This window comes from Halichoeres trimaculatus, unplaced genomic scaffold (genome assembly GCF_033239565.1).
Source record: "Halichoeres trimaculatus isolate MK-OKI-2021-1 unplaced genomic scaffold, fHalTri1.1 fHalTri1_scaffold_18, whole genome shotgun sequence".
NCBI lineage: Eukaryota > Metazoa > Chordata > Actinopteri > Labriformes > Labridae > Halichoeres > Halichoeres trimaculatus.
In genome coordinates this window covers 12,960,205-12,982,079 of record NW_027437196.1, presented here as the reverse complement: position 1 = coordinate 12,982,079, position 21,875 = coordinate 12,960,205, and the positions used below count along the sequence as shown (strand labels likewise).

Below are 21,875 nucleotides of genomic sequence, written 5' to 3'. Positions count from 1 at the left end.
GAAGAGTACAGGAATAAATCAATATAAACAATAAACACTAATATAATTATATATTTTTACATTAGTAATCTGTTATATACATTGTTTTACTTTATTGTTGGTAATAAAAGTAATTTGGGGAACAAAAAGAAAAATCCAAGACACATGATGGTCAAAAGAACTGGTTTGAGCCAACTCAAAACAACCGGTTCCCGTAAAAGAGCTGTAATTCCCATCAACACACCGAAACCACAACAAATCAGCTACGGGAATGCGGGAGGGACAAATTCCTCTCTAACTAGTTAGAATAGCCTTGTAGCGCATTTTAAGTGAAGTTGGTGCATGCTATCTGTCTCTCGGCCGTCAGTGACTAGCTTCTTGGCTTGCTAGCTACTGCATTGAGGTTAGTGTTTTCAGTTGTGTATTTCAGCAAAATTTGCTTCTGTCGTATCGTTATTTTGGTGTGGGCGACGGTAAGACTAATTAAACGGAAACAAGCTAACTAGCCGTTAGCTGGACCGTTTTGCCTCCGCTAACACTAAAGTTAGCTTGAGGCTATTAAATGTGTTGCTATTCCACTTATTAATTTAAAATGCACTGAGCTTGTTGTTTTTCTGCTAGAGAGGAGACTGACTAAGGTGGGAATTAAAATGCGCGCTGATTAAAGGGCTAACTTATTTAGCATTATAGTTGTAGTCAGGACATTTGTAGGCTAATGATGATGATGATGGTGATGTTGACTCTGTTATCTCAGCTGTTACTTGGTTGTAACCGCTGTATCCTGCTTCTTTGAAACCTGTTAAGCTGTCTCTGTGGTCTGACTGGCATTTAGTAACAAAGCTTACATACTAACATAGCGTATCAGATAACTTTGATTCAGCATCTTTATGTATGTTTGACTTCTACAGTTTCAGCAACCTATAGCTGTTAACATTAAGCTGAAAAGTGTCATCGTTTGTCATATTCTTTACAAGTTCATCTAGATAGCCTCAACATGCTTCTATATGTGTTGAACAGTGGCAGCGGAGATAATGGGTACCGCAGATCAGCATAAGATTCGTGGTTTGATTTGTGGGATGCAGTTTCATTCTGCTGAATCAAGATTTTTTTTTTTACAATGAAGTGACATGAATACAGACAACACCTTTATATTTGTGGGTGCAGCTGTCACAGGCCTAAATTAAAGATTAGAAGACTTTTTTAGAGAATAAGAGCTGAGAAAGTAGTCATCTACCTCTCCATGATTGCTTCAAAAAATACTTTACAGTTTAGACTGTGAGATTTGCATTTCCGTTTGTGTGTTGAATGTGGTTTTGCTGTACCAATGTTAACACTACCCTGTTAGCTTGATTTCTTTATAAGAACACATCCTAGACAAAATTGTCATTAGTTAAAGCTCACATTGTCATGTCATCAGTTTGTGACATTTCTGTATCCATACGCTGCTGTGTAAAGTCTAAACAGGGAAGCAGTGCTGTGGGTGGATTTGCATAGCTGGTACATTTCCCCAGAGACCTCTCCCTCCTTCCCCTCCCATCCCTTGCTCCCCTCCCCTTTCTTCTGCCAACCTCCTTCGCTGTCTGTTTGTCTCTCCACATTGTTTTCCAACACTGCTAAATTCACTGTAGGTGCACACTGACAGCTAAAAATGGCGACCTGAATGCAGCTTCTTTAAGGAAGAGGAAGTCTTTTTGAAGATTTTTTTTTTGTGCTCCTCATATATTTTAGGTCATCTGGACTTTGATCACTATGGGGGTGAAAGACCGCCCTCAGTGCTACTTTGATGTGGAGCTCAACCGGGAGCCAGGTAAGAGAATTTCAAATGAGTGTAAAAGTAAACGGACTTGGCTCATTTTCATACAGGTTTGCTTTGAACTGAAACCCTAAATAAGTCGTCTGAACTGCTTGTGTGAAGATTTTTTACAGGGCAAATTTTTGCTAGTACAAAACAAATACTCTAGTCACTTTTTCTGCTCTGAATGGTCATGTTGGAGCTTTGAGAAGCTAGCAGTGTGTACATTCAGAGCAGGAGCTGATGTAAAAACAGTTAAAAGACCAGTTGAGTTGCCTTAAGCTAAATAAAGAATTTGTTGAATATTTAGATAAGGGACAAACAAGCTCTCATTACTCTTTTAGGAGTGCTTACCGGTTTTGCCCAGAGCAATGGGATGTCAAAGCTTCACCTTAGGGTTCTCTTCATTGTTAAAAACCCATTAAAATAAGCCAAAGTCTGCAGCGGTTTATAAAACTTTGTAAACCAACCTTAAAACCATACACATTTTGTAAACCTACAAACTAAAGTAAGCATATTCTCTTCTCTTGTGTTTTCCAGTTGGGCGCATAGTCTTTCAACTCTTTTCAGATGTTTGTCCCAAGACAAGCAAGAACTTTCTCTCTTTGTGCACCGGTGAGTAACATCTTAAGCTCTATATGTGCAACATTTAGACCACAGTGTACCAGAGTAATTTTACACTGATTCAGTTCAGGTTTGAGTAGCCAGGCTTCACACTAAAACAAACTGTCAATACACTAATCTTTTCCCTCTCTATCAAAAAGATAACCAGAGTAATTAGATGAATAAGCAAGATAGCGAATAAGGCTCGGTATGAACCTCCACACTCCACTTTGGTCACTGGATATCCTGGCGAAAGGAGCAAGTGTAAATTGTTCGATGACAGATGGACTCACTGGTTGGACACAGGGGGTCCTGGTGTCTCTCTACATATTTCATCCCACAGAGTAGGACACAGTGTACTCTAGAAAGGTTGGTTTGACTAAAGATAGCCATAAATCTGTGAGCAGACTACAGATCGATCCTCTCATTTTTCAGCCCACCATAACTTGTTCGTTTCCTTTTCCTGCACACACAGACCCAACATAACACAATGATATATATACTCTGTCTGACTGGCCTCCTTGATGTCACGTATGTATCCTTTTAGCAAAGGATCAGCCCACACAGTTAGAAACCAAACACTTGGAACAGAGCTGAAGCAAGCAAATCAGAAAGATGAGTAACCTAAGCGGGCTATAAGAACAGGGAGCGCTTTGTCATCTTGAAGCTCATTGAAACACATCAACACGTGTAATGAAATCTCTCCGGCTCTGTTTACCTGAGACAGAAAATCCAGGAGGTAAAAGCTGAGGTACCCTGTCTGCATTACTACTCAGACAAAAGCATCTAGTTTATTAAAACCCCCAACTGAGGCCCCCCCAGTTACAATAAACTTGTGTGGTTACGTTCCACATTTTCATTCCTTCACGACTTAAGGCCCCTGCTATGCACCAAAGCACTTCAGGTAAGTCGAATGTGTTGCATAAACTGAATCTCAGGTAACATGTGGTGTCTGATTGCAGGTGAAAAGGGAACTGGCAGAATCACAGGAAAAAAGCTGTGCTTCAAAGGCTCCACATTTCACAGGGTCGTAAAGAACTTTATGATCCAGGGTGGAGATTTCACCGAAGGTAATCATGGAACGTTGGAAATAATTTGCCTAAAATGTGTGTTTCATTAAGGCCCCACCACAACATTTCACCTGAAAAAGCAAAAAAAACGCAGTGAAAAAAATCTGCATTTACACAGAAACGCTGAGGGACTGAAAATGCTATCGTGTGTTCTGCACTGCATACCAGGCCTGTAGACGGCGTTTCAGAAAAAAATCCACTCTGGGGGTTGTTTTCAAAAGTTTTAGGTTTAGGTCAGGTAAAATGTTGTTTCCATATTAACAAGAGGCTAAAATACAACAATATTTTTGTGTTGCATCCTAAAACTAATGCCGTAAATGGCTCCTAAGTTATCTAGAAGAAATCTGTCAGTTTGGTGGTTCACATGGAACGTTACATCTTTAGAGAGGAGGTATTGTGCTTTTTATTAGGCTTTACCCGTCTGGTACCCCTGCAGTGTTTTGTTTACAGCTGGATAAAAAAATCTCTATTTTTCTCACCCTGGTGTTTCAGAAAACTCTTATTTCAGCCTCTGTCTGAATGCGTCATTTTAGCTGCTGTCTCTTTAAGGCTCTCCACTCCAAAAACCCCCCTTCACTCTGATTGGGCAGCCTTCTAGGGGCCTGTAAGGGGCAGAACTATGGGCTAACCTTGATGTTTGAGGCCCACTACTCTAGCATGTAGGTTAGTTAGAAGATCTTGATTTGATGATCATATCATTTCGGCAAGTTTCACCAAGATCTCGTGCTGTTTTCAGAACGGACCCTTAAAAGCATTTTCCAGGTTTAGGGATTTCTGCTACATATGAATATGTTGGGGTATTCCACACGCGTTTAGTATGAACATCCAGCGTTGTTGCTTTACATCTATATATTAAGTACAGGAAAGCATGATACCCCCTCTTTAATCAAATTTGTAATATGGCCCGGCGATTAATTATGTGTGAGAGAAAAACTTATGGGCACAATGTATTTTCATGCAGCTACAGAAAAAGATGATCACTTTATGGGGACTTTAGTGGCTCTATGGTTTCCAATCACACAAGTCTGTTGGGTTTTTTTAAAGGGACAGTTGTAAGAAAATTTTGAACCGTAAAATTTAGGGCTGGGACGATATGCTAGTCTTGCGATTCGATTCTATTACGATTTAAATTGTAATTTTCAATAGTTTTGTTTTTTGAGATTTTTAGTTTGCTTTTTTATCACCAGACCGTGTGAAAAAGTTGAGTGATGATGATAATGTCTATATACTATATCAGGTGCCATATTTTCCCATAAAATGCCAATCACATGAGTCAGAGAGAAGCATTTCACCCTCTGCTGGAGAAAAAGTGGTAACTCTTTTCAATCCAGTTTATAAATGAGGACTGAAATGAAGAATTTGAATTTGAATAAAAAAAGTTAGTTTTTTAACAAAGAATCCCAATTTTGATATTATCAAAGCAAAAATCCTGATATATTAATTTTTTTATTCTTTTTCTCCCACCTAAAAATTGTATGTTTTTCAAAAAAGGAACGTGTCCAAGGTCAATATATAAACTCCCAATTAATGTTTCTATCCTGGTAGGAGATATCTAAATGTTTGGTGATTTTAATGTAAATACGTTTTTGTATTTTTATCAAATATCCTGTTTGTCTCTGCAGGAAATGGTCGGGGAGGAGAGTCCATATATGGTGGCTACTTTGAAGGTGACTGGAGTTTAATCTATCAGATACATTTTGATGGCTTGTAAATGATTATCTAAAAGTAACTCCGTTACATCTGCATGAGCAAATTTTTTGCATGTTAGAACAGCGTTACTGAAAGGTTTCATATGAATTTCCCTTCATTTGATGGCCTTCCCTTTTCCATTGCATAGTCGCTGTCTTCTGTGAAGTAACCGTAGTGGGCTTTTATCAAATCAGCATGGAGAGTAGGCATTCTCTTTACTGAAAGCAACAATCTTCCTGCCTAAAATTTTCAACATATTCTTTTATTTATAGAGTGGTCTTTGCAAAATCAAAGGTAAGAGTTGTACACAGATCTGTAACACAATCTCACTATTGTCCCCACCACCTTCCTCTGTCACTCAAAACAGTGCAAATATTTGCATCTGCGCGTTTGTGCTGAAGGGATGTTGCAGGCTCGGGCTGGTCAGGTTACAGTTATGTTATATACAGTACGTGGTATTTATAGACACATGACTTCCAGGATATGGAAGCTGTAGGGCTCTTAAATAAGACAAGCTTCTATACTGGCATAAAATGAAATAATGTGATCACAGTTCTCATTTTTAAAGCTAAACTGAAGCAGACTTTAGATTTTTTTTGTATGCAAAAATCTATAAATTTCACATAAATACACCATTTTTTCAAAGCATTGAAGGTGTTTGGTTTTCATTCATTTAGTATGCAAGCTTCAATGTAAGCGTCAAGTCCCTGATTGCATGTGTAAAATGAATGAAGTCAGTCTGCTATGCTTTGGATCACACTAGAACTGATGTTCAGGTTTTGGTCTAAAGCAGCTTTGCACTCTAGAAATACCAATCAGAAGTCTGTAGGACTCAGGGCTGTTATGGGAGGATTGATCAGGTGTTAAGGATTGAAATGTTTCTCCCTTCTGTCCTGCTCTCCCCTGAATATGTCCCTCCCCTTGTTTTAAAGGACGCCCTCTCACACTTTGCTCCGTCTTCCTCTGCTCCCCACAGACGAGAACTTCACTCTCAAACATGACAGAGCCTTCCTGTTGTCCATGGCCAACCGTGGGAAGGACACCAACGGTTCACAGTTCTTCATGTGCGTAACTTCGTAAAGAAACCACCTTAAGTGTATCTTCCAAACTCGTGCATTATTGATTCAGATTTTTCACTGTTTCTGTTCTCCGTCCCTTTTTTTTGTGCTTTAATAAGTCATGTGATGAGTGTGATCGTCAACTAACCGCGCTCTGTGTGCAGTTAGAGATTTTAAAGTGCAGAGAAACATGGATTCATTCTTTTTTACCTACAAATGTGTTACATTTTTTCTCTTGCCGTTTTGTGTAACATTTTTACAGAGACTCTAGCATCCTGCTCTTCCAAGGTAATGTGTCTCCAAGGCTGTGTTTCTCTCTCTTTCTCTCCTGACTGTATTTATTGTTCTCTAGTTTGTATTTGCAAATATTCTGCTGAGCACATTGTTTACTTTGGATTGTTTGAACAATATTCACCCATGACACTAAATGACACCAAGTGACACATAAATGACTGAGTAAACTTATCACAGAAACCACGAGGTAGAGGTTCTCATAGCAGAAATATAAAAATAGAACCAGGACAATGATCTTTAAAATCTAGACTCCTCCTGTTTTTGGCTTTTTTTAATCTGATGACTAAATCCAAACTTTTTCTAAACTGATTGGATATCAGATGTCACAAAACAAATGGTGCACTTGCAAATGTTTTTATTTTTACTGAGATCATTACCCACGCTACTGTAGTTTTCACTGTGTGTTTAAGTGACTTACTTAGTCTAATTCTTTTCCTCATCTTTCTCTCTTTTCATGACCCTGCTGTTGGTCAACCTTCCTTGAACCAATGCTGGAATTTCTACAAACAGCACAACCAAGACAGCGCCTCATCTTGACGGGTAAAAGTGTATTTCATCTGGCCTAAGGTTAACTCTGCCCAGTAGGATGGGGATGTGGGCCTTAAATGGGCAGCATAGTGAAGACTGATAAGCAAAATTATCTTGTTAGGCTAACAAGAGCTGCATTGACTTCCTGTCTAATTTTAAAATATTAAAAGCCAAAAGTAATGCCTGAAAAAAGAAACTGAACAAGTAACATTTTTCTTTTGCTCTTCTTAAGAAATTCTTCTGTCATTTCTATATTTTTAATATCTTGAAATGAGACATCAAACGCAGCTCACTTTTTGCAGTATGGGTAGGGTTTCAATACAGCACATTTCTGGTTTAACTTTTCTTTGTTTCACTTCACTTTTTCCCAGAATTTTTAAGAGCATTTAGAACACTTTCTTTACTGTTAATAACATCAGGAAAATAAAAATAAAAACACAAGTGTGTCAGACAAATTTTCTCATTTAAATAACGAAAAAATACCCAGTAATAGGTGAAAAATAAGTTTCTCCCTTCTTCCTCTGTTCAGAGTACATGTCGTCTTCGGCAGCGTCACCTCTGGTTTTGAAGTAATAAAGAAGATCGAGGGGCTGAAGACTGATTCAGCCAGCAGACCCTACGCTGATGTGCGAGTGGTGGACTGCGGACAACTTTTCACCAAGTCTGCAAATGATGGTAAGAAACTGATTTGTTTAAAAAACTTATTTACCTTTCCTGTAAGGTTAGAATGATATTATGTTTGTTTTTATTTTTATTTCATCTTTTTTAGTGAACTTTTTATTGACACTTGAAACACTGTTTTCATTTTAATTAATTTTATTTTTTTATTTTATTTTATTTTTATTTTTATTTTTTAACTTTTTCTAAAACCTCCTGTTCGGAACCCAAAGTGTCAGGATTATTTTATGAAGTCCAGCATGTTGGAAATAGGACACTGTAGAACACTCATTTAGTCACATTGTATTAAACTCAAATTAAACAAATATGTTGGAGGGAAAAAAACAAACAAAAAGGAATTAACAACAACCAGAGGACCCAAAGCTGAGCTGCCAGTTTATAGTTATAGAAATAGTGTTTAAAAACTGTAATCACAAGAGTAACAACTCAGGAATAAAGTAGGTGACGTGACCCGACTACAGAGTGACCAAGAACCAAACAACGAGAACTGAGACCAGGAAGACCAGTAATGTTTGAAAGCTTAAGAAGAAAGTGGCTTAAGGTTATGAAACTAACAATGATGAATCACATAGAATGAGGTTTAAGAATTAAAATGAAAAGAACAAAATCAAAAGAGCAATAAATAAGTAAATAGGTGAAAAAGTCAAATACAAGGATCAGAACAGTAAAGAGGTTAGAGCTTCGAAAAGAGATATAAGTAAAAAAAATAATAATAATAAATTATACAGAAATGAACTGGATAAATTAATCAAAAACAGCAATTGATTTCATGAAATGACATTATGAAAACAAAATGATGACAGAACACATAACAGCATGTCTCGAAAGCTGAGTTTTAAAAAGGGATTTAAGAATTGCACTTTAGGAAAGTCTCTTTGTCTATTGTAGCCATTTTTAGGAAACAGTGTTGTTTCCATTTTCTGGTTTTATTCCCTAATGTGCTGCAAAGTTTGTGCTTATCCTGTCAGAGGTTGGCATTTAGATGCCTGACCCCCCCACCAGCCCCCCGGCATTCATGCGAGGCGTGTAACTTGATCTTCTCTTTAATGAGGATCAGCGAGGGGATCTCTGTGGAGCTCTGTTGGCATCTGCCCACCTGACTCTGCCAGGCTGCTCTCACCACCTCCAACATACCATGAAGAATCACACAAAGCCTGCACTGATTTCATCTCACACCTCTCTGAAAATGTCTTTTTCTCTGTTATTCAGGAAATCAGCGCCTGTTATTGTGGAAACAACATTTTTGGAATGTTAATACTGTTTGTTGTGTTTCTTTTTAGTACTTGAAGGCAAGAGGAAACGAACCTCCTATTCTGCTGAGTCGTCCCAGGATTCCCAAGACTCGTCTCCTCACTTCACGTCTTCAGGCGAGTCTGAGAGCGAAGCAGACGAAAAGCACAAACAGAAGCAGAAGAAAAATGCAAGGAAACGATCAAGAAAGAAGAGAAGGAATTCAAAGAAGAAGAAGAATACTGATAATCTGCAGCCCAAGCAGAGGTGCTTTTATAATCTGTACTGACTTATTTACTTGTGTGTGTTTTGAATGCATGAACCACTGCCTGAGATCTGTGAATGAGAATAGAAATAGAGACTCAAAAATGATTCCCTGTGAGCTTTGAGAGGGAAGGGTTTCTTTTTTTGCATAACAAAATATTGTTTTGCATGTATCGTGTCACCAAGCTTTCACAGCCCAGTGGACACAGGGCCTTTGGATGGAGAGAAAGACGCAGACGGAGAGAAGGAGCAGAGCGGGAAGAGGGAGAAACCTGTCGTCCGGCCTGAGGAGATCCCACCAGTGCCAGAGAACCGCTTCCTGCTGCGGCGGGATATGCCTTCTCTTGATGCCAAAACACAAAAGTGAGGGTCTTTTTTTTTTGTTACTCACACCTTTAACAGTGAACACCTTCAGTGGTGAGAGTTGACTTTGATATTCGTTTTTCAAGAGTTGAGAAAGAAGAAACGTCTGTTACAGCCGATCAGAAACCAGCTGTCTCCAAGTCAGGACGGAAGATCAAAGGCAGGGGAACGATGGTGAGATAAGAAAGTTGATGTTTGTCTTTTTCAAGTGGTCTTCTCCTAACCTTTTCCCGACGTGTTTCACTTTGGCTTATCCTAAGGAACGGAATAATGAAGTCAATTTCTCTAAAACAGATAAAAAATTGTGCTGATACTCAAAAAATTCCCTTTCTTGTGTTGGACAATATTTTACTTCTTCACTAAACTTTTTTCCTCTTCATTTTTTTGGTTTTAGCTACATTGCTTCGCGTTTCCCTCCCCTGTCCTGTCTCTACCAGCCAGCAGAATTTCACATCATTTGAATTTAATATTTTAACCCCAGTTTAAAGAAGATGCAGGCACTGATAGCTTTTATATTTAAGAGAGGTATTGTGTTTTTTAGGCTTTTTATTGTCCCTCTGGTACCCCTGTAGTAGCTTTAGATTTTTCACAGCTTACAGAAGTTCATTTTTCTCTTAAAAGCTTTGTTTAAGCTGCTGTCTCTTTAAGGCCACCCTCTTCACAAACCCTCTTCTCTCTGATTGGTCGGCCCTCTGGACAACTGTCTGGGGCAATGCAGACCTTGGTGTTTGAGGCCCTGGTGTTTTGAGTCTCTTAAAGATCTCGTGCCATTATAAGAACAGGCCATTGTGAACAGTTTATGGACAGATTCAGGAGCTTCTACGACATATAAATATGAATTATACGTATGAAAATCTACATACGTTTAATATGAATATCCGGTACCTTTACCTCATATCCATGTTTAAAATATGGGGAAGCAGAATACCACCTCTTTAAAGAAAAAAATGGACAAAGAATAAATGAATATCTTGATGATTGGCTGATATGTAATTCCGTAATTTACTCCTTGACCAAAACCGTTTCTTCTCAGGACACAGTGAGCCACAAGCTAAGAAAAAAAGAGTTAAATTTTCAAGGAATTTGCATTAATGTTTTTACTACAAAGTACAATTTATTTTAAATTTTTCCCCAGAGATATCACACACCGACAAGGTCCAAATCACGTTCTGCATCTGTAGAGGAGCGGGGCAGCAGTGAAACTCCTCCACACTGGAAAGAGGAGATGAAGAGGACCAAGGCTTATCAGCCGCCGAGCATCGAGAGATGGAGCAAAGGAGACAAGTAGGATTTGATGTATTCTTTTAAAGCCCATGTGAGAAGTTTGAAGGTGGTTATGAAACAGACTAATTGAATTCAGATGCAAATTTGTGACCTAAGCAAACAAGACCAATCACTTTGACAGGCTAGTTGTCAGGCGAGGCTGCAGAAAAGCCTTTAGCCCCGTTTTCACCAACCAGTCCAGTTTGGATCAGTTAAGCCTAATCCTTTTTACGTTTCTGTGTCCCCTCTTGATAAGTGACATGTGAGCAAGATGTCGATAGCTGTGTCAGTTATGTAATAGTGTGACACCATAGCAGCGCAACACAGTGTATCCCACTAATAAATCCAACGAAAAAGAAAAACGCAACATAGTAAACAAAGAGCAATGATGGAGGGCATCCAGTAATTTGTCTTCTTTGTGATTTCCATATGGCTCTTTGTTTCAAAGCGCAATCAAGCTTTGTTTCTTTCAACCAATCAACAGACTGTTGCAGCTCCACCTTCTGGCGTCAGACCAGTATGTCTGGCACCCAAATGGAATGATCCCCAAAAGTGGGACAGTACTGTTAAGTTATTCGAGGATCTGGGGATTAGTCAGTGGAAACGCCACAAAATGCGTGCCGTACTGAGAAAAACCGAACTGAACCACTTGATGGAAATGGGGCTTTTGTTTACATTTTTCATGGAAAAGTTTCTGAGTTATATGAGTGGTTGTTTAGAGAGTGAGGATGTGTTTTTTTTGTGTGTGTCTGAAAATACAAAACAAAAAAGATTCAACACCAGCCAAAAAGTTGCTCACAGCAAACAGAAAACATGTTTTTAGCTTCATGCATCATCTGAACTAACACACTGATCATTTTTGCCGCAGATGGGACAACAGAAGTGACTCCGCATGGTCCCGCTCTGCAGAACAGTCCTCAGACCACAGCTCAGAGCGGTCCAGCCTTCATCACAAACAGAAGAAAGAAAAAAAGAAAGCCAAGCGCAAGAAGAGAGCCAAAAAACGGAAACACAGCAAGAAGAAGAACACTAAGATCAAACCCTCAGAGACGTATCTGTCAGAGGGAGAGAGGTCTGCATCCTCAGAGAGAAAGTCCAGAAGATCCCGATCTCCATCCCGCTCCTCTTTAAATCAGCGTCGGTCATCATCGCAGAGACGACGGGCGTCGGTCATGTCCGTTAGAGACTCCCGATCCTACACAAGATCCTACACATCCAGTCGATCTAGATCAAGAGGAAGAACAAGGTCTTATTCCAGATCGAGAAGCCTCTCCAGATCCAGAAGCCGGTCTCTATCTAGATCCAGATCTCAGTCGTACTCTCAATCACGGTCAAGGTCTAGATCAAGATCTCGATCCAGGAAGAGGAGTTCATCCAGATCCTCAAGGAAACGGAAAGCAAGGAGGCTTAAAGCAGACGTCCCGATCCACATGGCAGAGAAGCACACAGATGGTAAAGTCCCATCAGGCCCCAGACCCCCCACTGTGTCTGCTCCTGAAAGTGTCCCGGTGATCCCGCTGAGCGATAGTCCTCCACCCTCACGCTGGAAGCCTGGTCAGAAGCCGTGGAAGCCGTCATACATCCATATCCAGGAAATTAAAGCTAAAGCAGCTCCTGGTAATATTTCCTCTGCTCAAGAGGCTGACAGCGCGGAGGATAAAGTTCAGACTGCTACAGGTGAGTCTGAAAGCAGTAGAATACATAAACCTGAAGGGCGCTCACGTAGCAGATCCTCCAGGAGTAAGTCTTGCAGTCGTTCCAGGAGCAGAAGTTACAGCAGGTCTGTGTCCAGGTCAAGATCCAGGTCCAGGTCATCATCCTACAGCAGATCAGGCTCAGAAAACTCCCATAAAACTGATAGAAACAAGAAAAACTCACTGGACAAGGAGTGGAAAGAGTACTACAGCTCTCTGAGGAGGATAAAAAATTTAGATCAGTACATTACACTTGCCGGTAGTCAAGATGTTCAGTCACAGAACAAGGCAGGATGTGAGCAGAGCGCTGATATCAGGAGAAGTGTCTCTGTGGAGAAAACGAGAGAGAAAAGCGTCTCTCAGGATCCAGAGATGAAACATTACAGCTCAGTCCCAGCAGAAAGCTTCAACAGCAGGTCTGAGTGGGACAGTGACAGCGATCAAGTGACGCAGACCAGGAAGCAGAAACGGACAGCTCAGTCAAGCGAATGTCCAGAGAAGAAGTTGTCTTCTCTCACCGGGTGGAACTCCGAAAGCGACTGTGAGAACATAACCACCAAGACGTCTGCCATTTCTGAAAAAGAGGAGGGTGAGGCGAGCTCTGAATCAGAGCATGAGACCTCCAGGAAAACGTCAAAGGCAACCGAGGGAAAGAGTCCTGAGAGGGAGCCGGAGAGGCACAAAAGCAAGAAGAAGTCCAAACGTAAACACAAACACAAGAGAAGAAGCGACAACAAAAGTGGATCACATCACGGTAAAGAGAAAGGGAAGAGATCCAAGAGGAAACATCAGAAGCTCAAAGAGACTTTCCACTGGCAGCCGCCTCTGGAGTTTGGAGAGGAGGAGGAGGAGGATGAATCCAGACGTGAGAAACACAGTCCAAGTCCAGTCATAAAAGACAGGGTGAATAAAAACCAAAGTGTTGCCAGTCTGAATGAGAATCTGATTCGAAAAGAAGAAAGAGGGCAACAAAGAGCAAAAGAAAGCATTAACAGAAATCTAAAACATGACAGTTACGTTCAGTCTAACAGGAACGGTGCAAATTTACCCAGCGTTAAGGAACAGGAGGCTGCAGAGGATATGGACATTTGCACCCCAGAGCATGATGTTGAAATTGAAGAACCTCCACTTGCACAGGATCAGTATATTAATTCTGAATTAGCCTCAAAATCTACCTCAAAGTTTGTAGACACAGCTTTACCTCATAGCCAGGATCAGCCTTCGACCACAATGCCACAGGAAGAAGATCCCTCCTCTAAAGCCGTCATTAACTTTAAATGGAGGCCTCTGAAAGGAATGTCCTCTCTGCAGAACATAAACATTCAGCCTGTCGCAACGAGAAACAACCAGCTTCAAGAGACCAAGGCTGAAGGTGTGAGGATGGAGATAAAGAGCAAAAGCAGAGTCAGACCAGGATCTCTGTTCGATGAGGTCCGCAAGACAGCGCGACTCAACCAGCGCCCGAGGAACCAGGAGAGCTCCAGCGACGAGCGGTCTCCCTCAGCAGGGAAGACAACAGGGAAGTCCCGCACCAGGTCCTCGAAGACTACAAAGAAGTCCCGCTCTGTGTCCAGCCAGCGGTCCCACTCCAGGGGCTGGTCCCGCTCTTACAGCCGGAGCAGGAGTCGGTCTCGCAGCTCCAGCTACTCATCCAGGTGAGACAGAGAGCACAAGGAGTGAACGCTCCTGTGGTCTGTGAGAAGACTGATGAAGCATTAGTTCTAGCTTTAGTCATTTATAACACAGCATTGTCTTTTCAGGAGCCGCAGCAGGAGTCGAAGGAGAGGCCGAAGAGGACGCTCGCACTCTCGTAGCAGCACATATCGGAGTTACAGGTAAGCCCCAACGCTCTGATTTAAGGATTTACTGCAGCCTCTAACACACCCCAGAGGAGAAGTATGAAAAGTGACTTCAGAAGAGAAACTTCCAGGTTTTTAAGGTTCCATTGTTGTGCTTTTTGTGTCATATTCAGTCTTAAAATCCCTCTGTTTTTTTTCTTCTTTTAGTCGGACCTACAGCAGAAGTCATTCCAGAAGTCGGTCGTATAATCGCAGACGGAGATCAAGGTGTGACTCTGAAACAGACAACATGCCCTGTTATTAATTAACTATTCCATCAAATTGAGCGGTTCTTCCCTTTTTTTACTTGTTAAAGAGAGTGAACGCCTCAGAGAAGCTGTTAAACTTCACTTTGGGTCTCATTCATCATCTTCAGAGAGAATAGATAAAGAGATAAATCAGTCACTGATGAATCAGCAGATTTTGCAGTGGTTGAAATTATTGGTTGCAGCCTCAGAAGACATCAATCCTGTGTTCAGTCATTCATTATTGTGACTGCAGAAATAACTGATCAGTTTTCCTCACAGTGCAGCACACAGATTGATTACACTGGTAAAAAGGACACGATATACAGTGAGGGGTCTTTATTTTTATCAGTACTGTGCTTCTGATGGGGTTAAACCTTTTCATAGCTTAAAACATGTTATTTCTGAAGTAATGTTTCATTTTCACCTGGCTGTTTGGCAACACAGGTCAGACTCCTACGACAGTTATTCCAGCCGCAGTAGGAGCGTGAGCAGAAGACGGGGCCGCAGACGGAGTGAGAGCTACAGGAGCTCAGATCGCAGATCCCGGTGAGAAACTCAGGTGTCACATTAGAAGACATTTTTCAGGAGGCCGTTGATGGTTTTTGAAAACAGAAAGATTACATGTGATTTAAAAGTCACTAAAAGGGTCTAAACTACACATTGGAGGGATTTACTTGTTACTGTATTGTTGAGGAGGTCAATAAAAAGCTTCAGTTACAAGCCAAAGGTCTCAGTGTAAATGTGATGAAGCTCATCTTGTTGCTATCACCATCACCACCCAAGTTAGGCTTTTGGCCCAGAATATGAGAAAAATAAAAAATTTTACCGTCTTTACCAAGAGTGTCTCTGTTTTGGTTTGGGGCCACAGTATTCACACTGAATCACTCAGCATATCATTTGCAAATCTTTGTTATCTCTTCTATTACAGATAAGCTAATGAAGCTTAGCTCCAGAAGTCAATGTTAGTTTAACAAAGGCCCTTTGTTCAACAGCTATTCATGATGAACAACACAGCTAGGAGCTAACATTAAGCTAGCTTTAGCTAATGTTAAAGATTTTAAAGATATACACCCCATCGCCCAGCCTCTTAAGATACTTTGTGTCAAAGTTGCATGTACCCCATGAACACTGTTTGACCATTTTTTAAACTTAAAATCTCAGAGGAACCTCATTCAACCAAATGAAAACTGACTTTCTGCAAGCCATTTCAGTAGACTTCCAGGCAGAGAACGTCCAAGTGTATGGAAATGGCTAAACTGCACTGTGATTGGCTCATTGCGCTTGAGTGCGGGACTTAGCCATAGGTCAACTATTGTCTATATTTCCACCAGACTTAAGTGAACTGAGCATTATGCAAATCAGACCAATGACATATGGAGAGGAAAAAAAAACAGGTTTTGCAGTATACTACTAGACCAGTAGAGGGCAGTGCAGGCTGTATTTGTGAAACACAGCTTAAGAAAGCCTTAAAATTCTCTGTCATTCAGGTCAAAAAAAGTTGAATATGTCATTGTGACTGCTGTGTTTTTTACAGGTCGTACCGCTCCTCCAGTCGCAGTTCTTCCAGGCACAGGAGTCACAGCTGCAGCAGCCGTTACAGCTGATCTTCAGAATGAGAGGGAACAAAATCACTGTGTCTGCACACGGAAAAACACACAACAGTGACTGCTACTTACATAACTGATTCACAATTAAAATCTTTAACAGAATTGTTATCCCCTAACGAGAAAAAAAAAAATCTCTGACATGCAATTGCTTGAGAAATGAATGCTATAAAATGTAATGTAAACCTGACAGCCTTACAGGAAGGCAGAACTTCAGACACCTGGAGGCACAAGAGTCAAAAAATTTGTTTGTTACAAACTGTATAAGCTGTACAAAGTCGAAATACTGTATATTTGTGTAATACTTTCTTACTTTTGTTTTATACACTGAAAGAAAAAAACTGTAAATTTCCCAGCTCTGAGGACTGAAACTGCTTGTAGGTATTTTGTAAGTTTTGCCTTAAAGTGAGAAGAGTATTGAACAGAACAAAAAGAGCTGTTTGTGTTCTAAGTGCTGTAGCATAAATGTTGACGCGCATCTGCTTTTGATTTTGTTCAAACGATTATGAATGTTTACATCTAATAAATACCAGCACTTATGAAACTTCTGGTTGGTGATCTTTGATGGTTTTGCCTCAGATGGAGACTTTTTTTTCCCTTGACAATGTCGCCATCTAGTGTTTACATTTGGGATGTGCAACAACTGAGGACACGTCAGGCTTTCTGATTATTTGTATCGGTCATTTAAAAGTAATGTCTCTCATTTAGATTTCTTAAGCAAAAAAAAACAAAATCATAAATGGTTTTTGTCAGTGACATTTATTGAGACTCTCCTGGAACAAGAAACTTGTATTTGCTGTTTTTAATCATTTTACGGTTGCACTGAGCTAATTTTTTCTGTAGTCTCCTCTATCTAAGCTGTGCTGGTGTGTCATCTTCTGCTTCCTCCCTATAGGACCGCTCTTTAGGCTGCTTGCAGGAAAACCAATATGTCTATAAGACTGAGATCCTATTGAAAGCTACAGCACCTGTTTGTTATCTGCAAATGCAGAAGTGGAGGCAGCAATGTACTGACACTGTTCAGAGCTGTTTTGTATGGATGGGAGAAGTCAAACCTGGATGAAGAATACTCCATCATGTCACCATGTAGAGGAAGGTAAATGACAAACAGCATTTTTATGTTGCAGAATAAACCATAGCTGCACACATGAGTGAGGGGAGCTTATGTAAAAGAGGTAAAAATCTTTGTACTCTAATGTAATTTATTCATATGAGATGGATCTTCCTCTTTGGTAGACAAATCAAGTGGAGTTAAGAAAAGGATATCACTGCACAAAAGGGAGACGTGGTGGCAATGTGTGCCTCAAAAACCTTAAAATACACCTTTTTGTATTTCTAGCTCACTCAGTCATGTACTGGTTTAGTGGATTTACAAATAATGCTATGTTAGGTCTTAAAGTTTGTTCCAACTGATCTGTGTCTTTTTCTGCAGTGTACCAGCATTGGCACTGAGGTTATAGTGTTTAACAGAGACCAACAGGTTCAAATGATTCACCCAAATAAAATAAGCTCTTACGTTAAAAAAAAAAAAAAAAAAAAAAAAACATCAGGTGACAGTCACTTTTAAAGAAAAAAGATCTGTTTCTTTCCCAAATTCAACTCAAGGTGAAAGTGTACACTTTTTTTTCTCATTACTATAGTTAGACAAAATATTCTCTTTCATGCCTTCATCTATAGTTTGAATGAAAGAAACTCATTGTAAAACCCCCTCTGTGTAAGCCTTTTTCTCAGTCCAGGGTGTGTGCTTTGATCCACACTGCTGTTGTCTGCTCGGCTGACTTCTGGACACGCGGTGATGAATGGGACCTGCTCCAGATTGTGATCATTTTTTACTCCCACCTTGTTATGAGTGTATTGACTTCTCTGTACCGTCGGCTCAGGAGTGAGCAATGGCAGCGGGGTCTGAGGCTCCCTCAGGGGGGCTCAAGACAAGGCTGAGTTACAGACCAGGTAAAGGGGTTTAATGTGTAACAAAGGAAAACTGTTTCATAATGGAAACACATATTAGATCAGAAAGAAATTTATATAAGATGATTCTAACTTCTCCTAAATATAACCACAAAAAAACAGTCTTTTTGAGTTTTGCCATTAGAGGATGTGTCCATTTGCTTCCTTTTGTAATGATTGTTATGTTGTAGCAGTTGCAGTTCTTTTGAAAGACAACTTAAAAACAACCAAAAAAAATATATTTGGGCAAAAGCAGCAGCAAAACCATGATAAAGTTCCTCCAAAAAACAAGGTTTAACTGTTTCTCCTCCATTGGAACCACTGACATTTTTGCTATCAAAGCTGCACTGCAAAAAATTACATCAAGGCAAATGTTGTTGTCTTATTTTTAGTTAAGAAAAACATGTTATTACACTTAACCCTTCAACACCCAAGTATATAACAGATGACTAGGATTTTTTTTTAGTTTATTTATTTATTTATTTTTGGCCTTGAGACATTCAAACGTCATGCACGGAAATCTCATCTTCTCTTTTCTCAGGAAATGCTAGCTTTTTTGTTGGTCCAAATTGTCAAATATTTACAGTCATGAGAACAGCTTGCATCAGTTATTTTCTGTGATTCAAACTTTGTTGCATAAGGACCACTTTGTATTTCTGTCGACTTGGATATCACAGTGAAGCTTGTATTTTCTTCTTTGAAAAACAGTTTGAATTCCACTGGCCCAAATGGTGGGGGAGTTACGGTAGTTTACCGGACACTTGCAAAATGGAAGCGCTGGTGCTCCCAGTAGGGATGGGTACCGACCGAATTCTGTCAAAAGTACCGGGTATCGATTCATGTAAAACCAAAAGGTACCATGTTTAGGTACCTAAATGCATCCTTGTGACTGTGATGGAGTGGGAGAGTAGATGACTTTCCATGCCGGACATGAATACAGCTTTGCAAGGTTATGTATTAAAGAATACATTTGTGGAATTGAATTTTTTTTATATTTCATTATTTTAAAAAATGATATTTTCTACGACATAAACACAAAAAAGTACCGAAACTTGGTACCGTTAAGTACCGGTAACGATTGCCAGGTACCGGGCATCGGTACCGTATCGTTTCAAATGTGAAAGGTACCCATCCCTAGCTCCCAGGGGTTTTAAATGAGCCACATTCACCTGTCAAGTCCAGAAAACTCTTATTTCAGGATATCAAAAGACATTAACAATGCTGGATTACTTGTTCAGAGTAAATCCAGAAGTAGGGTAAGAAAAGTTTTCTTGTTAAGTTTCGTGAAATTAGAATGATGTCTTAATACAAGTAAGTAAACAAATATTTTTTAAATATTATTTTCTTTTGTTATTTTGTTATTTTTTTGTTCTCAGACATCAGTTTGTTCCTTAATGAACTGAAACAATTTTTTTGTTATTATTTGCTTTGCAATGTAAGATGGCTTTGAAATAATGTTTTTTTTATGTTTGTTTGTTTTTTTTTTGTTTTTTTTTAGCTTGGATTAAAATAACATGTGCACATTAAATCTGATACGTGTAAGTCTGCATAATTCAGTCGTGCTATTATAGAAGTCTCATTTAGGACAGTATTTATCACCTGTATCGTCAAAGTGAAGTTGAAACGACCTGTGAAAAACGGGGAATTGACCGAACTTCCTGACCTCTGCATCTGTCTGCCCGCGTGACGTCACACGATTGCAGGCGCGCACAGCCGGAGGAAGCGCAACGAGCATTTGCGCCATATGTCTGCATGTCCTTCCCAGACCTCCTGCCCAGGCCCCCCTCCTTAGAAAGAAAAAAAAACAAGTACAGTACAAAGAAATGCGCTTGTCTCGCAACTCCACGTTAAAAAGAGTACCGTGTCCCTTTAAAAGCGTCTGACAAAAAGCCCATATGATCCCCGAGCTCCAATCACCAATTCCTCCTGCAAAAGCAGCCTCTGCATTTTTGTCTGTCTGAATGCTACAGCAGCACGGGGGGGAAAGACTGAGGATAAGGCAAATAGTGAGGAAATGTGACAAATCAACGGTCTTTTTCATGGCGAAGGGAAAACTGGTGCGAAAGGAGTTATTCTGGGACTCCTTTGAGCCTCGAAACGCTGGATCAAAATGGTAGGCTACACAGGACCGCTGCATTTTTGTTTATTTTTTTGTCCCTGTTTGATCTCTTGCAAATTTGAGCTACTTAGCAGGCCGATCAAACTTACCACACTTTTGCTTCATTATGTGCCGGGACCACTGGCTGTCACTTTGTATTCAGTGCTCGGTATGTTTGGCGGTGAAGTTTGTAACTTGCCGACATGGCACAAGTTGGAAATTGAAGCTGCTGAAAGAATGCAATGGCTACAATAGCTACATTGATGCAGAGAAGGAGTTAAATTCTTTCATATCAGGGCGCTTCTGCATAAAGGCTCAGGTCGAGACGGGTGCAAATGTAGACAGGATGGGTGAAACCGAAACGACAGACAGGCAGACAGGGCAGGACAAGTTTGTAAGGCTTTGACATTCATGCACAGAAGAAGACATCACTCTTTGTCTTTATAACTTCACTTTGTTGCAGGTGACACTCACATAAAGATGTCTGTTTGAGAAATAAGCATCATGTGCTGTATGGAAGCCTCCTGGTGCCCTTTATGACAGTCAAAGCTCAGTTTTGTTGCATAATCTTTATAATAATGTGTGTGTGTTTTTTTCTACTGTCTGTTTTGGCAAATCTCTGACACACTTTCACTCTCTGACATCCCTCTGTGACTGGGATTAACTTGCATTTTTAACCAGAATCCAGGATGTTACTGTGATATGTAGATGATTCTGCGCAGAGACAGAGAGTTATGGGAATGGAGGCAGATAGGGAGGCAGACAGTCCGCTCTGTCTCCAGGGTCATTTTAGGATGCCTCATTAGGAAAGCATGTGGAGCCTGATGCAGCGGTGGAGTAATCCCAGCGCGCGTTCACATCTGGAGGCTTGGGTTAATATCTGGGTCAGGTCAGCGGGGTTAGCCCTGGTGCTCATTGGGTGGCTTCTGGTGGGAGCAGGGAGGGAGAGGGAGGTTTTGGTATTGGTGTCTTTTTGTTCCTCTTTTATTTTTTTTTCTTCTTATTTTGAGAGTGAGCTGCGGGAAAGTGCAAAGTGTGTTTGGTGATTGCATTGTGCTGGTGATTAGAGGTTCTGTATCTCCTGTCTGTTTTGGTAAACATGCCCCAGATAATTTCTGCAATTACTTTGTTGACAGGAAAAGCGGATTAGCCCCTGCTAATTTTGTTGTTATCAATAGCCCCACCTTATATCCTGTAAACTCCACATTCATGGATGGATTACTGAGCGGTCCTATCAGATGAAGGCCGAGTGGCCTGAAGGGTCGGAAAGCCATCTGACTTTAGTGTTTGTATGATGTCATTATTCATATCTGTGTTAAAAGTAAATGTAACATCCACTAAAAGACGCAAATAAATAGAAAGAGATACAAAGCAACAACAATATTAAATGGCAAAAGATACTAAATGACAACAATAAACAAGCTACAAAAGCAAAATTACCAAAATAGATGTTTCAGTAATAACAAATTAAAAAGCAGCATGTTGACATCTTCTCAGGAGTAACTAATTCAACAAATAAATCATATAACAAGTAAATTTAACCACAAAGGGTTTCAAAGGAATGTAAAAAAAAAAAAAAAACCTAAGAGACAGAAAAAATAAAATTACTTCTAAATTAACTTCAAAAAGATGAAA

At 40.1% G+C, this 21,875-nt stretch overlaps 2 protein-coding genes across 3 annotated transcripts in view; both read left to right on the top strand.

Annotated features, from left to right (window-relative positions):
* Positions 1–234: 234 nt before the first annotated feature.
* On the top strand, positions 235–16,725 carry nktr (natural killer cell triggering receptor). Of its 2 annotated transcripts, XM_074692978.1 has the most exons (17): positions 235–382; positions 1,708–1,786; positions 2,312–2,386; positions 3,337–3,444; positions 5,067–5,111; positions 6,110–6,197; positions 6,996–7,025; positions 7,543–7,688; positions 8,972–9,188; positions 9,372–9,548; positions 9,635–9,722; positions 10,684–10,832; positions 11,680–14,160; positions 14,266–14,340; positions 14,512–14,571; positions 15,036–15,137; positions 16,126–16,725. In XM_074692978.1, the coding sequence occupies exons 2-17, from the start codon at positions 1,729–1,731 to the stop codon at positions 16,193–16,195; spliced, it is 3,969 nt and encodes a 1,322-aa protein (XP_074549079.1). In that variant the 5' UTR covers positions 235–382; positions 1,708–1,728; the 3' UTR covers positions 16,196–16,725. The 2 variants fall into 2 exon arrangements, with proteins under 2 accessions (XP_074549079.1, XP_074549080.1); XM_074692979.1 differs by lacking the exons at positions 235–382; positions 1,708–1,786 and adding an exon at positions 5,406–5,427 and having other exon boundaries at positions 2,355–2,386; positions 16,126–16,724.
* Positions 16,726–20,082: 3,357 nt separating this feature from the next.
* zbtb47b (zinc finger and BTB domain containing 47b) overlaps positions 20,083–21,875 on the top strand; it is a 35,935-nt gene continuing 34,142 nt past the window's right edge. The window contains exon 1 of the mRNA XM_074693575.1: positions 20,083–20,255. Within this exon, the coding sequence (XP_074549676.1) occupies positions 20,253–20,255 (3 nt within the window). The 5' untranslated portion in view covers positions 20,083–20,252. The remainder of the gene's footprint in view (positions 20,256–21,875) is intronic.